Here is a 15,437-nt window from a genome sequence, read left to right as displayed (position 1 = left end):
TTGGTTATATTAACAAACACAAGAGGCTAAACAGGACAGAAAGCACGGTCAACAACCTGGAGGGGGTGGGGTGTGAAGTGGTTCATGTGCATTTAAAGGGCCAGCACTCAAAACGACCTTTCTGGCGTCATTAGTTAGAAATAGGGTTGAAGATGGACCTGTGGAGTTGAATTAATGAAGAATTCAGACCCAAGCAGAGCATTTACAATTTATGTAGACCACAGGGAAATGTTCGAAAATGCATAATTCCATTGAAAAAAGCAAAAATATCACTCCTTTAACCCTAACCTTCAACCTCAAATGTACTGATTTACTGTACATATAGGACATGATGAAATTTTCACACTTTCACAGCTTTCAACTGTGTTTCCTTAAACTTCAGATGACAAATCTACAAAAACAGAAGATAAACAACCATAATATGATGTGAAAATGGGTGGATGAGCCTGCGTTCACAGTCGTACCATCGGTCACTGATTGTGCTTTCTCGGAGCGGTCCGTTGCCGTGGGAACCCTCCATGGAGACGGAGCTAGAGGAAGAGGCTCTTTCCTGGGAGACGAAACCGAGGTGGGGCCCCTGGAGGCCTCTGGGATTTCAATCTAAACAGGAGAACAGAGCATGCTCAGTAAGAACAAACAGCGCAGGAGTAATGACTTCCAGGCAGCTGTTGGACTTATTCCCCAAACCATCCGAATGTAAATATCACTGACACGGTGTGTTTTAATGAGACACTGAGTTGTTTTTTTTGTCCTTGTTTTTGTCACCTTCAGGGGAAACAGGTCACATGACACTAACAACTTATCAACAACTCTCCAAAAGTGACCACACAGTCATCACACTGTGTTTATGAAGTAAATGTGGATCTGGCCCCACCTCCTCCAGAGTGGGATTATGACGTTTATCACCTGTCAATGACGTGAAAGTTGCATGAAACGATAAAACTACATTTATAAAAACTAGCAAAAAATGAACAAAATTCTCATGCAATTTAAGAAGATTTTGGTCAGTTTTGGCTCATTTATCATAATGTATGAGAGAACTGGGCTACAAATGAACACGATATTCAGAATTTAAGAAAGGTTTTTTTTTAGTTTTGGCTGATTTATCATACATTTAAAAACAAACTAGCCAAAAATGAACAAAATTATAAATGAAATGAAGAAAAATGTGTGAAAAATGAACAAAATGAGCATAAATCAAAGAAATTTTGTTTTGGCTCATTTCTCATAAATTTCAGGAAAAACTAGCAAAATATGGATCCTTCTAGATAAAAAACTCAGATATGAATCCCCTATGGGTGAAAAGTCTGATGTGGGTCAGTTTTACATCTACAGTGTGAACCCTGAGCTGCTCCGGTTCCTTTGGTATCTGGTTTATGTGCAGACGTTACCTGGGGTGGGCCGTCATCCGGTCGGGTAGAGGGTGGGGCCGATGAAGGACGGATTCCTGCTCCTGCACCTGCTGGAGTGGCGGGGGTGGGGAGGTGGGGCTTGGCGGCGATGGCGGGTTTGGGCGGCAGAGGTCCGACAGGCCGCTCTGGGAGGGCGGGCTTCGGATAGAGGGGGGGCTCCGGTCGGATGGGGTCACTAGTTCTGATTGGATGCCTGGGGTCGGCTGGACCAGCAAAACAGGAAACAATGACTTCCATTAAGACCTCCCACAATATAAATATAAAAATAAAATCATTAATAATCTCACAATATATAATACAAAAACCTCTTCTTTTTTAAATTTCTGTTGGTAAAAAGATTTTATGGTTTTTTTTTTTTTCAATTTTGCCATTTTGTTGACAATCATGTTCTTTTTTTAAATTATTTGTATGTAATTTTTGTTGTATATTTTGGTCAGTGTTTGTTCATTTTTGTCCATTTTGTTGACTATTGTATTTTTTCCATTCATCTTTAATCATTTTGTTGCTTAGCTTAGTCAGTATTGGTTCAATTTTTGATCATTTTTGTTCATTTTATTAACAATCATAGATTTTTTTTTAGATAATTTCCTTGTGAATTTTGTATATTTTGGTCAGTGTTTCTTCATTTTTGTCCATTTTGTTGACTTGTATTTTTTCCATTCATCTTTAATCATTTTGTTGCTTAGCTTAGTCGTCCATAATATTGTTAAAATTGTACTCATTTTTCTTAAGAAATTTCAGGTTTTTCATGTTATTCACACATTGTCGACGTAAGCTTTTTCATCATGTAATTGTACTTTTTTCCTCTAAAACACAGATAAGTTTGTATTTGTCATTATTTATAGTTCATTCTCTTATTATTTTACTGGTCTGACCTGTTTTAGATCATACTGGTCTGACTGTGGAACCTGAACTAACATGATTTTAACCACTAATATGAGGTGACTTTTCAGTCCGTCAGTCCCAGACCTGTCATGTGTCCTGGTCATGCTCAGACTGATGGACGTGGACCACCTCACCGGATACGGGACATTGTCACATGTTTTCTCTTTACCTGATGACGTGGACATGGTTCTGGGCTTCATGTACGTAGGAGGTGGTTCAGGTTTGTCCAGGATCGCACCTGAAGGACAAGGACAGGAAACACAAATACAGCCCAAAACAGATGCAATTCAACCTCTAATGTAATAGAATAAACACAGACACAGGTCCATCTGAGGGATTAGCAAACACAGTAGAGGAGGAGACGACGTAAGAGCTGTGTCCATTTGTCTTATATTATTATTATTATTATTATTATTATTATTATTATTACATTAGTATTATTTAAGACACCAGACACTGAAATCAACCACAAAATAGCAACCACATCATTTAAGGCACAACAAATACTCACATCATATCAAACTTGAAGGAAAAATAGTGCTAACCTTCTGCTGTCCAGGTTTATATTATGCACACTTTGCAGTTCATGTTATAAAAGTTCATATTATTTTAAAAAATTTGAAATTTGTTAATTTTTGCATGATCCTTTTTTTTTTTTAATTCTGGCCCATCCACTAAAATCATCACATTGTAAACACTGTTAAATTACTATACATATCACCCTTCTACCAGGTGAGTAGAAAAAGCACACCGACACACTGTAACATTTTACATTTGACCTAGAACAAATAATAATAATATATTTTAACCAATGTTGGTGTTAATCATTGACAAATGCCCCGATGAAAAAATAAAAAAATAACTAATACAAATTTTATGTGGAATATTGGAAGTGAAATAAGTTTTTCATGTGTTTTTGCATCAAAAAATATGGTTTGTTTACATTACAAACATGGCATTTTTTGCAGCCTGGCAAATATTTAACTTTTTTGTGTTTTTATTGATTTTTTCTTCATATTTCATCAACTTGAGTTCTAAACAAAAACATCAAATACTCCATAAATGTCATATTTTTAACCATTTAAATGCCACGTTTGTAATGTAAACAAACAACATTTTTTTATTTTAAAAACTTTTACTTTTTTTTTCTTATTTTTGTAAAAAATATTCTACATATTAACTGAATTTTTTTTTTTTTTTTCATTTTTTCATCATGTCATATGTAAATGATTAACACCAACTTTGGTTAATATAAATTATTATTTTTTGTTCTATGTCAAATGTTAAATTCCAAAATGTGTCAGTGTGCATTTTGTACTCACTTGGTAGAAGGGTGTTAGTGTAGGAATTTAACATTGTTTATGATGTGATAGTTTTAATGGATGGGTCAGAATTAAAAAAAAAAAAAATCAGGCAAAAATGAACAACCTTTGAATTCTGACCTAAAACAAATTGTGGAAAATAATATGACCTTTAATAACCTTAAGTGTAAAGTGTGCATAATATACTCACCTGGATACTGTAAGGTTAACATACTTTTGTGCATGTAAATAATTCTATATGATATTTTGATGCTGAAATAGACGAATGAGTAGAAAACACAGATGATTACCTTCAGAGTTGGCTTTTCTCAGCTCCTCGTCTTTATTCTAGAACAAACACAGACAACGTTAAACACTGGTTTAGGCTCATGTTTCTATATTTCAATACTTTACTTTTTCCTCTGATGTGGAACACAGTGTTCAGGTCTGTTCACACTGGCCTACATGCTTTGGTTTAATTAAGAATGTGGGTTTAATTACAGTTCCTTTCATTCTGACACTTACAGAGAGATTAATGAATGCGGGTTCATTCATTCTGATTCAACACTGATGAAAAACTACAGTATCTGTTGTTCTGATATTCATAAAAATGATGATGTTCATTAATAACAGGTTGGAGTTCATGGAACAGAATGTTTTCTGCTCTTTTTGGCAGTAGGACATCTGTCCCTGTTTGTATATTTCTGTCAAACTTAAATCATAGAGTCACAGAGTCTCAAATATAAAAGTCTGATCCACCTTTTATTTCATGTATTTATTTCATTCTATTTTCTTCATAAACAAGAAAATACAGTAAATATGTTCACAGCCATAAAAGACACAAAAACCTGAACTAAATGTGTTGTAAAGGTTAAAGTAACTACTCAGTTTGACCTTTGACCCCACGACAAGAAACAGCACAAACAGAAACATCTGACTTGAGTTGAACTAAATCTGGTTATTTTATTCATTTTTGCTCAGTGTTGTTATTTTGTTTATTTTATTCATTATTTTGGTCATTTTTACTCATTTTATTGATTATTTTTGTGTTTGTTAATTCATTTGGTGATTTTTAGTAATTTTGTTAATTGTTTTATTCATTTTGTGATTAATTTGTTCAACTACTTTTTTTTTGGGGGGGGGGGGGGGGGGGGGTATTTTGTTCATTTTGTTGATTGTTTTATTTTTGTTGTTGTTTTTAAGTGTCATGTAAATGTGACTCCACAGATGAACAGTTTTCAGTTTTTCCCAGGATACGTGGACTAACTCAAACCCAAACACTGCGTTCTTACCTGAGTCATCTTGGTGTCGGCAGGTGGAGTTTTAGCCACGCCCATTCTGTGCAGCATCACCTGAAGCCTTTGCTCGAAGCTGGGTGTGTTCTCTGATGCATGTTTCTGTGTGAAAGTCTGGACACAGTGAAGAAATAAGATTAAACACAAAAAACACTGAGTGGAAACTGTTGAACTGGGGAAAACGAAACGGAAATTAAAAAAAAAAAAAATTACACTTAATAAACACGAATTATGCACACTTTACTAAACAATGTTACATTCCTACACTAACACCCTTCTACCAAGTGAGTACAAAATGCATACTGACACATTTTAACATGTAACCTAAAAAATAATAATGTACCAATGTTGGTGTTAATCATTGACAAAAAAATAAAAAATAAAAATCTCTGATCCTATTTTATGTAGTTTATTGAAAAAAAAAAAGTTTCTGTGTTTTTTGCATTAAAAATGGTTTGTTTACATTACAAACATGAAAAATATGACAGTTTTTGAGTATTTCGTACTTTTGTTTATGCCTCAAGTTGATGAAATTAAAAAAAATATTTTAAAAAGTTACAAATGTTGACATTACTACAGCACTGTTCAGATTAGGTACTTTCAGTGATTAGGAAGGGCCTCTGTGTGCTGGACAATGGACGATTAAAACTGTTTTTAGTCAGGTTTTATTTATTTCTGTTTAATGGTAGTGATAGTATTTTTATACTTTATATTTATGCTACTTTCTCTTCAAAGGGTTGGCCTTCTCAGTTTTTGTACATGGACAGTAGCAGTAAAGACATTCACTCATGTATTCATCCATTCATTCAGTATGCGTTCACTCACTCATTCATTCATCCATCACTCATTCCCCCATTCATTCATTCATCATTCCTTCCTTCATTTATTTATCATTCCTTCCTTTCTTCCTTCCTTAATTCATTCATCCATTCATTCCTTCATGTATTCATCATTCCTTCATTCATCATTCCTTCCTTTGTTCATTCATCCATTGCTTCCTTCATCATTCCTTCTTTCCTTTATCATTCCTTCCTTCATTCATTAATCATTCCTTTCTACCTTCATTTATCATTCCTTCCAGATTCATTCCTGCCATGAGCATATTGTTGTGTGTAATTCAGTTACTGCATTATGTATTTGTTGTGATTTGATGCTAAAATTAGGAAAATAGTATTGTTTGATTCTTGTATCAAGTTAGTGACAAAGGTGTAAAAGCACTGAGGAGTAGGATTAAATAAGTTTATACTTCTTCCTACTCCTTTTTGACCATGCAAAATTCAGACTTGTATGTGCTTGAAGATAGATTCTGTCCATTTAAATGTTTTATTTTGTTTTGTTTTATTTTGTTTCTTTGCATGTTCGAAATAAATAAATAAACTTAAATTTAATTCCTTCTTTCCATCATTCATTCATAGATTCCTTCCTTCATTCATTCACCATTCCTTCCTTCATTCATTCATTCACTCCTTCATTCATCATTCCTTCCTTTCTTCATTCATTCATTCACTCCTTCATTCATCATTCCTTCTTTCCTTCATTCACTCCTTCATTCATCCATTCCTTCCTTCCTTCATTCATTCATTCCTTCACTCCTTCATTCATCATTCTTTTATTCTGTCATTGATCATTCCTTCCTTCCTTCATTCACTCCTTCCTTCATTCCTTCATTCGTCATTCATTCATCCTTCCTTCCTTCCGTTATTCATTCAGTAGATCTCCTTCGTTGTCTGACCTTGTCGTCGGGCTCCAACCCCGTCAACAGGATCAGACTCTGGCTCTTCCCCTCCCTCAGCGACCTCTTGGTCACCTTCAGTCTCCTCTCACCAAACGGAGTCCCGCCCACCTTCATCTCCATCATCATCCTCTCCTGTTCATTCACAGGAGAGGTGACCGCCGGGCAGGGGGCGGGGCTGGGGGCGGGGCCAGGTAAGACAGGAAGTGAGCTCACTGTCTCTTCCTGGAGGCCGGTGTGTGCAGCAGCGGCGGCGGGTTCGGGGGTTGAGGAGGTGGCGGGATGGGGGGGCGTGGCCTCACTGGAAGGTGTCGTCGTGGTTAATGTCTTGGCAGGCGCCATGGCTCTCACGTCGCCTGTAAGACGGCTGGGGGCAGCGGTTCCTTCTGTGGTGGCGGCATCATTACAAACGTTAGCATCGTCCACTGCCCTGGGCCCTCTTTCCTTCTCCCTCTCCTTGTCCCTCTCCCTCTCCCTCTCCCTTTCTTTGGCCTCTCGGAGGGGCCGGATCAGATCTGCGATGGAGGTCCTTTTGACCTTCACCGCCTCCCCGCCTCCTCCTCCTCCCTCACCCCCTCCTGCTTTGGCGGCTCGGCCGGCGCGAGCCCTCTTGAAGGCAAAGAAGTCGCCAAACTTTTTCTTGATGTTTTTGGTGGGAATGGAGGTGGAGGAGGTGGTGATGGAGGAGGAGGAGGCGGGGGGAGTGGAGGATGTGGAGAGGAGGGGGGCGTCAGTGGAGGTGAAGCATGTGTCGGTGGGTGGGGCGGAGGGGGAGGTGACGGTGGTGCTGGTGGAGGAGATGGTGATATTGTCAGAGGAGGAGGAAAAGGGGGTTGAGGCTGAGGGGGTGGAGCTTGACTCTGAGGGAGTGGCTTGGGCAGGGTTTGACTCCTCCCACCGGCCTTTTCTGCAGCAGGGAGACAGCAGAAAGAGCAACAAGACAAGAAGAGACACTCAGTACTACGACTACTGCTACCACACTCCACGCACATGCTCAGTTCAGGTCTATGACCACAGGAGTCATGCACACAGCACAAAAAAAGACAACACGACTGACACAGCATTTATGTTCACATCAGCTGAGTTATACACAACTACAGACCAGGTTATGGAGGCCTGGACCTGGTCCACACTGGAGGACAAAAACACTGGACTGAGGCATCACTGTTTCCATAACAACAAAAGTGTCTATATTTGGACAAGGTGGTGGAACTAGGGGTGGTCGTTAAGCAGTGTTGTTTATTGTTTATCCAGTGTACAATGATTGTCTGTTGCTCTTTATTATTATTATTATTATTATGTCTTACTACTAATATTTGTAATGTGTAATTGCCTGTTTTTACTAATCTAATCTAATCTAATCCTAATCTAATATAATCTAATGTAATATAATAAAATCTAAAACTAATCTAATAGAGTCTAATCTAATCTATTTTAATCTAATCTAAACTAATCTAACCTTAATATAATCTAATCTAGTCTAATCTTCTCTAATCTAGTCTAATCTAATCTAACCCTAATATAATCAAATCTAATCTAGTCTAATATAACCCTAATCTAATCTAATCTAGTCTAATCTAATCCTAATCTATTCTAGTCTAATCTAATCTAACCCTAATCTAATCTAGTCTAATCTAAACTAACCCTAATCTAATCTAGTCTAATCTAATCTAACCCTAATCTAACCTAGTCTAATATAATCTAATCTACTCTAATCTAGTCTAATCTAATCTACTCTAATGTAATCTAATCTAATCTAATCTATTCTATTCTATTCTAATCTAACCCTAATCTAATCTAATATAATCTAATCTAGTCTAATCTAATCTAATTTAACCTAACCCTAATCTAATCTAATTTAAAGAACTGGACTGAATTCAACATCATCTGTTAGTATTAAGTATTTGTTTCTCTTTGAGGTTATGTTTGAAGTCAGGGCTTTTGGGAGAGTCCATAACCTCATGTAAGTTTTTGTTAGAAGGAACACACACTTACACACTATAGTGATGCCGTGAAAATCAGGAGGAAACAAGTGAAAGATCTGGAGACACACACCTGAGTCAAACTCAGACAACGCCATATAAAGTCTGATGAACCTGACGTAGTTTCATGTCACTATGTGAAGGTGAACACACGTGTCAGTGACATCATGAACCCCCTCCCTGCCTGAAAACACCCCCCCCCACCTTCAGCCTGAATCAGAGTCAGAGTCCACAGAAGCAGGTGACGGTACAGTTTCCTGTCAAATCAGCAGAATTAGAACAGACTGGAAGGCCTGATGACACAGGATCTGCACATTTAAAGGGTCTAAAGGGGTTGTTTAAAGTTGAATCTGTAACATGTGGACCATCAACACATCATGTGACCTCTGTGTTTCTGTGGTTACCAATGGATGGGGAGGTGAAGGACAGTGTGTCATCTACCGGCTCTGAAATCTGTCCTGGACGTCTGGACATGGACACGTCCAACTGCTCTGATAAACGCACAGGTCCAGGACAGACTTCAGACGGACAGAGTGTGTTAATGTGACTGAGAAGAAACGTTAAAGACACAGGGTTCATCAACAGAACAAGAACATTCATCATGCAATATAAACAGGTTCCACAATGAGGGAGGGCGGAGTGAAACTAATACAGCAAAAAGAGTAGAACGAGAACAGACAACAGTCGAAGAACTGAAAAAAGTACCTGCCTGTGGGTTTAAGTACCTGTCTGTGGTATAACGTACTTGTCTGTGGTATAAGGTACTTGTCTGTGGTATAAGGTACCCATCTGTGGTGTAACGCATCCGTCTGGTATAACGTACCTGTCTGTGGTATATAATGTACCTGTCTGTGGTATAACGTACCTGTCTGCAGTATAACATACCTGTCTGCGGTACAACGTACCTGTCTGTGGGTTTAAGTACCTGTCTATGGCATGACATACCTGTCTGTGGTATAACGTACCTGTCTGTGGGTTTAAGTACCTGTCTGTGGTATAACGTACCTGTCTGTGGTGTAACGTACCTGTTTATGATATAATGTAGTTGTCTGTGGTATAACGTACTTGTCTGTCGGTTTAAGTACCTGTCTGTGGTATAACGTACCTGTCTGCTGTATAATGTACCTGTCTGTGGGTTTAAGTACCTGTCTATGGCATGACATACCTGTCTGTGGTATAACATACCTGTCTGTGGGTTTAAGTACCTGTCTGTGGTATAACATACCTGTCTGTGGTATAATGTACCTGTCTGTGGTGTAACGTACCTGTTTATGGTATAATGTACTTGTCTGTGGTATAACGTACGTGTCTGTGGGTTTAAGTACCTGTCTGTGGTATAACATACCTGTCTGTGGTATAATGTACCTCCCTGTGGTGTAACGTACCTGTTTATGGTATAATGTACCTGTCTGTGGTATAATGTACCTGTTTATGGTATAAAGTACCTGTCTGTGGTATAACGTACCTGTCTGTGGTATAACGCACCTGTTTATGGTATAACGTACTTGTCTGTGGTATAACGCACCTGTTTATGGTATAACGTACCTGTCTGTGGTATAGCATACCTGTTTATGGTATTATGGTATAATGTACCTGTCTGTGGTATAACATACCTGTTTATGGTATAATGTACCTGTCTGTGGTATAACATACCTGTTTATGGTATAATGTACCTGTCTGTGGTATAATGTACCTGTTTATGGTATAAAGTACCTGTCTGTGGTATAACGTACCTGTCTGTGGTATAACGCACCTGTTTATGGTATAACGTACCTGTTTATGGCATAACGTACTTGTCTGTGGTATAACGCACCTGTTTATGGTATAACGTACCTGTCTGTGGTATAGCATACCTGTTTATGGTATTATGGTATAATGTACCTGTCTGTGGTATAACATACCTGTTTATGGTATAATGTACTTGTCTGTGGTATAACGTACCTGTTTATGGTATTATGGTGTAATGTACCTGTCTGTGGTATAACGTACCTGTTTATGGTATAGCGTACCATACTTTACAAATTCATCAGGGCCAGATTGGATCCTTCGGTGGGCCAGTTTTGGACCGTGGATCGTACGTTTGACACCCCTGGACTAGAATGCGTTCTCAGGCCATTAGAGCTGTTCCCATGTGGACATTTGATTTGTATTTGTGTGTTGTATGTCTTTGTTTAGATAAATAACTAACTTTGTTTAGATAAATAGCTAACTAAATCACAGCGTATATGAGCTGTCATTCTACTATAGCTCCTTCAGGTCATCCTTTAGAACATTTGCATCACAGGTCCTTATCTGATTGAGGCGTCCATCCAGTATTCTAGTCCTTCTACTACTGTCCAATAGTGTTGTGTAGTTTGTGTGATACTCACAGTGCATAGTCTGGGATGATCTTCTTGGTGAAGAACTCCTCTACTCCTTCGTCCACTCTACCCATCCCTTCACTGGCCTCATTCTCTGCCTTCAACACCGGCTCCTGAAACACAACAGATCAGTGTCATGTACATGATGCATCGGTGTGGGGGCGTCTGTTCAACAACTCCAAAAGGGCTCCATTTCATTGGTCGGTGGATTGACTGGTTCCCATTGATGAATGTGTCATTAACTCATCCTGGTTTCATCCATATTATTCAGACCTTTTCATCAATAATCTGGTCCATCTGTAAAACTGTCCTCAGTTGCAGTTTGTTTAGCTTTCCAGTATCTGGGTGAGCATATTATGCAAACTTTGCACTTCATGTTATTAAAGGTCATATTATTTTTCTATTAGTTGTTAATTTTTTCATGATTTTTTAAATTCTGTCCCATCCACTACAATCACCACATTGTAAATGGTGTTAAATTCCTACACTAACACCCTTCTACAAAGTGAGTACAAAATGCACACTGACACATTTTAGTATTTAACATTTGACCTAGAACAAAAAATAATAATGTACAGTATATCAACCAGTGTTGGTGTTAATCACTGACATATGCCAGAGTGAAAAAATGAAAAAATAACTAATACACTTTTTATGTAGAATATTATGACAAAAAAGTTTTTGTGTTTTTTTAAAAAACAAGTTATTGAGAATTTGATATTTTTGTTTATGGATCAAGTTGATGAAATACAAAAAGTTAAAAACAGAAAAAAGTTCAAAACAAACTATGAAAAACATTTTGACATCAGTATGGCACTGTGCAGATTCTATGCTTTTGGTGATTAGGGTTAGGTCTCTGGGTGGGATATGGGTGGTTTAAGAAAGCTTCACTGTAATTGTGTTACCAGTTTCCACAAACAACATAAAATGACGTGATGAAGTTTCACCATGTGGTAGTCCCTCCCCTTTTGTCCAAATATGGTCACTTCCAGCTCCGAAAAAACAACATGGCGACGGCCAAATCGCCAGCTACTGGCTTCAAAATATCATAAACCAATAGGTGACGTCACATTTCCTCCGTCTAATAATTCTACTCAATCCATGGTTAGATTTTATAAAACATCTTCAAAATCAAAACAATACTTTTGATGGATATGAAATATTCAGCTCCTTTTCATCTAATTCCTATGTGCCTTTGGTGGGCTGGTTTTGGTCCATGGGGCGTATATACAAGAAAAGAAGTGATTTGTGGTGCAAAGCGTTGAACTGTGTTGAACTAAGCAGAAGTAACTGAGGACAGACATCATGTGTAAGCAGGATTTGAACTGGGTCGAGCCCAGTCGGCAGAAATTCAGCCACACTCCAACACCACAAAAGACACTCCGCAACAGTTTGACCTGAAACACTTTATGTAACTGTTGTTCATCTCACCTCAAACAAACAAATATATGGTGTTAGTACATGAAAAGAAGATCTGCAGGACCCATGAAGGCCTCAATGCACCAACTAAACACTTCAACCCCAAGGCTGACAAAACATGAGTAAAATATGAATAAAAGTGATTCAGCAGAACATGCTGCTTATTTCCTGTTAATCTAACCTTCTTTAACTATAGAACTAATACCTGGAGCCATGGTAATCAGATTAAAATGATGACAAAATAAATATCTTTAGTATTCAGAGGACCAAATAATACTCAGATAAAAACGGAGTAACTTTAATGTTTTATTGAATTACCTTTTTAGTGACTGATGTGTAAATAAGACTAAAATTGAATGAACCCTTCCACATATGAATGACTGATAAACAGAGACAATCAGACATGTCCAACTGGATCCAGTTCTTATTTTGAGCCAGATACAAAACTGCATATGAATGTTTGAATGTATGTTAATGGTAAATATCAGATAAATATGTTCATAAAGAGTGGATTTAGGACTGATTTAATTCATCAGTATCCACATTAATGACATGATACTGGATTAAAATAACACAAGCATTAACTAGAAAAGCAGTCGGAGAGTGCAGACCCCCGCCAAGGCAGATCAGCCCCCCCGATCACCACCAAAATTTAATTGTTTGTTCCTTGTGCCAGTATCAACATTTCCTGAAAATTTAATCAAAATCCTTCCATAACTTTTTGAATTATCTTCCTAACAGACAAACAAACAAACAAACAGACAAACCTCGATGAAAACATAACCTCCTTGGCAGAGGTAACTATCAGGTAAACCGTGTGGTAATTAAGGTATTTCAGTTTTATACACTACTAGTAGTTTGGAATAATTATTAGAAATATTAATATTGTGGTTTTAATTAAAGCGTGAGTAACTGTACAACATGTATGAACGGGTTAAAGGAACAGAAACTGTTCATTTACAGGGTTTTTATTCTGTAATCGCTGCAATTCTGTTAAAATATTCAGATACACACACACCTGCAGTGACCAAGTTCACACAGTGACTCTTTAGCTGGGTTGTTTAGAACAACATATGTTAAGTTATCAGCATTATATCACTGAATGTATTAAAATAATGTAAATTTCTGTTACACACACATGAAATTAACCCATGTGGTAATTAAGGTATTTCAGTTTTATACGCTATTATTAACACTATTAGTTTGGACTAATTATTGCAAATACTGTGGGTTTAATAGACGCTTGAATAACTGTACAACATGAAGGAAAGGGTTAAGTATTTCTTTTGTATAATGAATACATTCATTCAAAGTCTAGCGGTGATTCCTCCACATCTTAAAAACAGGATTCCATGGTGTCCTTCTGTTCTTTCCTCTGACTATGCGCAGGGTTTGTGTCCATGTCGTTGTTCATCCTCTGCCTCCTCCTTTACCACCTGTCTCTATCAGATACATGCCAACACACAAACACACACACACACACACACACACACACACACACTGCCTTCTTCATCCACACTAAAGACCATGCACTGATGCTAATGAAGCCTTAACTCTAACCATCACATCTGAACCTGAACTTAAACCACTACCACCTAAAAAGTATAAACACAAAATAACACTGAAGTAAAAGAAAGGCGTTTATGTGTAAAACCTTTGAATAAAAACTTCTTTTCCACCACTATATTAGTAGAAGACGATCCACCACAGAATGAAAAATAAACCACACAAACCTGCATGTTTTAACTATAACCATCAAATTTAATGATCAATATCATTAAAGATGTGTCCAATCCTTGTAATTAACGCATATAAGGTTCTGCTGATCAGTCTGAATGAACAGATGATAATGAATGAGATATAAAACACCCTTAACCCAACAATGATAAAGACACAGGGGTGTCAAACATACGGCCCATGGACCAAAACTGACCTGCCAAAGGGTCCTATCCTTCTCATGGGATGAATTTGTGAAAAAAAAATATTACACTGATGATATTAACAAATCATTGATGTTAAAATCATTTTAGTTCAGGTTCCACAATCAGACTAATATGATCTACAGTAGATCAGAACCATAATAAGAGAACAACATATAAATAATAACAATAAAATTTTCTCTTTTCTTTAGTGTAAAAAATAGAATTACATGAAAATGTTTACATTTACAAACTATCCTTTAAAAATGTAACTGCAAGGTTCTAAAACTGTGAACAATCTTTGTAGACATTGTCCCAACAAAGATACATGTAAAACTAGAAATTAATCCAACCAGTAGTTTAGTCAGAGAACATGTTCAAAGAAATTGCTAACAACAACGAAGACGATGACAAAGATGACAACGCCGAAGACAACCCTGGACAGACCGCCTTCATAGTAGCTCATGGCCAATAGACCAGTCAGATAAAATCCCTTTACATTCAATGAAAGAAGCTTTAGTGAGTGAGTTGTGAAACCTGAATCATCAGTCTGATCCTGCTGAGTCTCGGTAAAGGGTTGACTTCAGTTTGTCACCTGACCAGCATTTACTGGGAACCTTCCTTCACGGCTGCTGCTCACTGGCCGTCACATACAGGAGCTGGTTTTCCTTTTTCTTTTGCCAGATCCACTCGTGTTGTCCTGTGTTCCAACCATCTGTTCTCTCACCTCCTGTTTCCCTGTTCAACTGAAAACTGTTTGCCTTGAAATGATCTGATCCTACAGGCCTGAGGAACTGAAAACCTGTACCAGAACTACTGTTGGGCCAGGAGAACCCAGCAGTACCAGAACTACTGTTGGACGAGGAGAACCCAGCAGTACCAGAACTACGGTTGGACCACTAGAACCCCGCAGTACCAGTGACCGTTGGATCATTAGAACCCGGCAGTACCGTAACTACCATTGGACCAGTAGAACCTGGCAGTACCAACGACCATTGGACCAGTAGAACCCAGCAGTATTGGCGACCGTTGGACCATTACAACCCAGCAGTACCGGTTGGACCAGTAGAACCTGGCGGTACCAGTGACTGTGGGACCAGTAGAACCCAGCAGTACCGGCGACAGTTGGACC

General features: G+C 38.0%; 1 protein-coding gene across 1 annotated transcript in view; it reads right to left on the bottom strand.

Annotated features, from left to right (window-relative positions):
* The window catches only part of carmil2 (capping protein regulator and myosin 1 linker 2), a 43,514-nt gene that overhangs the window by 3,993 nt on the left and 24,084 nt on the right, over positions 1-15,437 (bottom strand). The window contains exons 32-38 of the mRNA XM_030136208.1: positions 10,977-11,080; positions 6,626-7,532; positions 4,891-5,007; positions 3,910-3,946; positions 2,467-2,535; positions 1,392-1,615; positions 465-600 (exon numbers count right to left, since the gene is read on the bottom strand). Of these exons, the coding sequence (XP_029992068.1) occupies positions 465-600; positions 1,392-1,615; positions 2,467-2,535; positions 3,910-3,946; positions 4,891-5,007; positions 6,626-7,532; positions 10,977-11,080 (1,594 nt within the window). The remainder of the gene's footprint in view (positions 1-464; positions 601-1,391; positions 1,616-2,466; positions 2,536-3,909; positions 3,947-4,890; positions 5,008-6,625; positions 7,533-10,976; positions 11,081-15,437) is intronic.

This window comes from Sphaeramia orbicularis, chromosome 6, assembly GCF_902148855.1.
Source record: "Sphaeramia orbicularis chromosome 6, fSphaOr1.1, whole genome shotgun sequence".
Taxonomy (NCBI): Eukaryota; Metazoa; Chordata; class Actinopteri; order Kurtiformes; family Apogonidae; genus Sphaeramia; species Sphaeramia orbicularis.
Note: the sequence above shows the minus strand (reverse complement) of the source record. Positions and strands in the feature narration are given on the sequence as shown.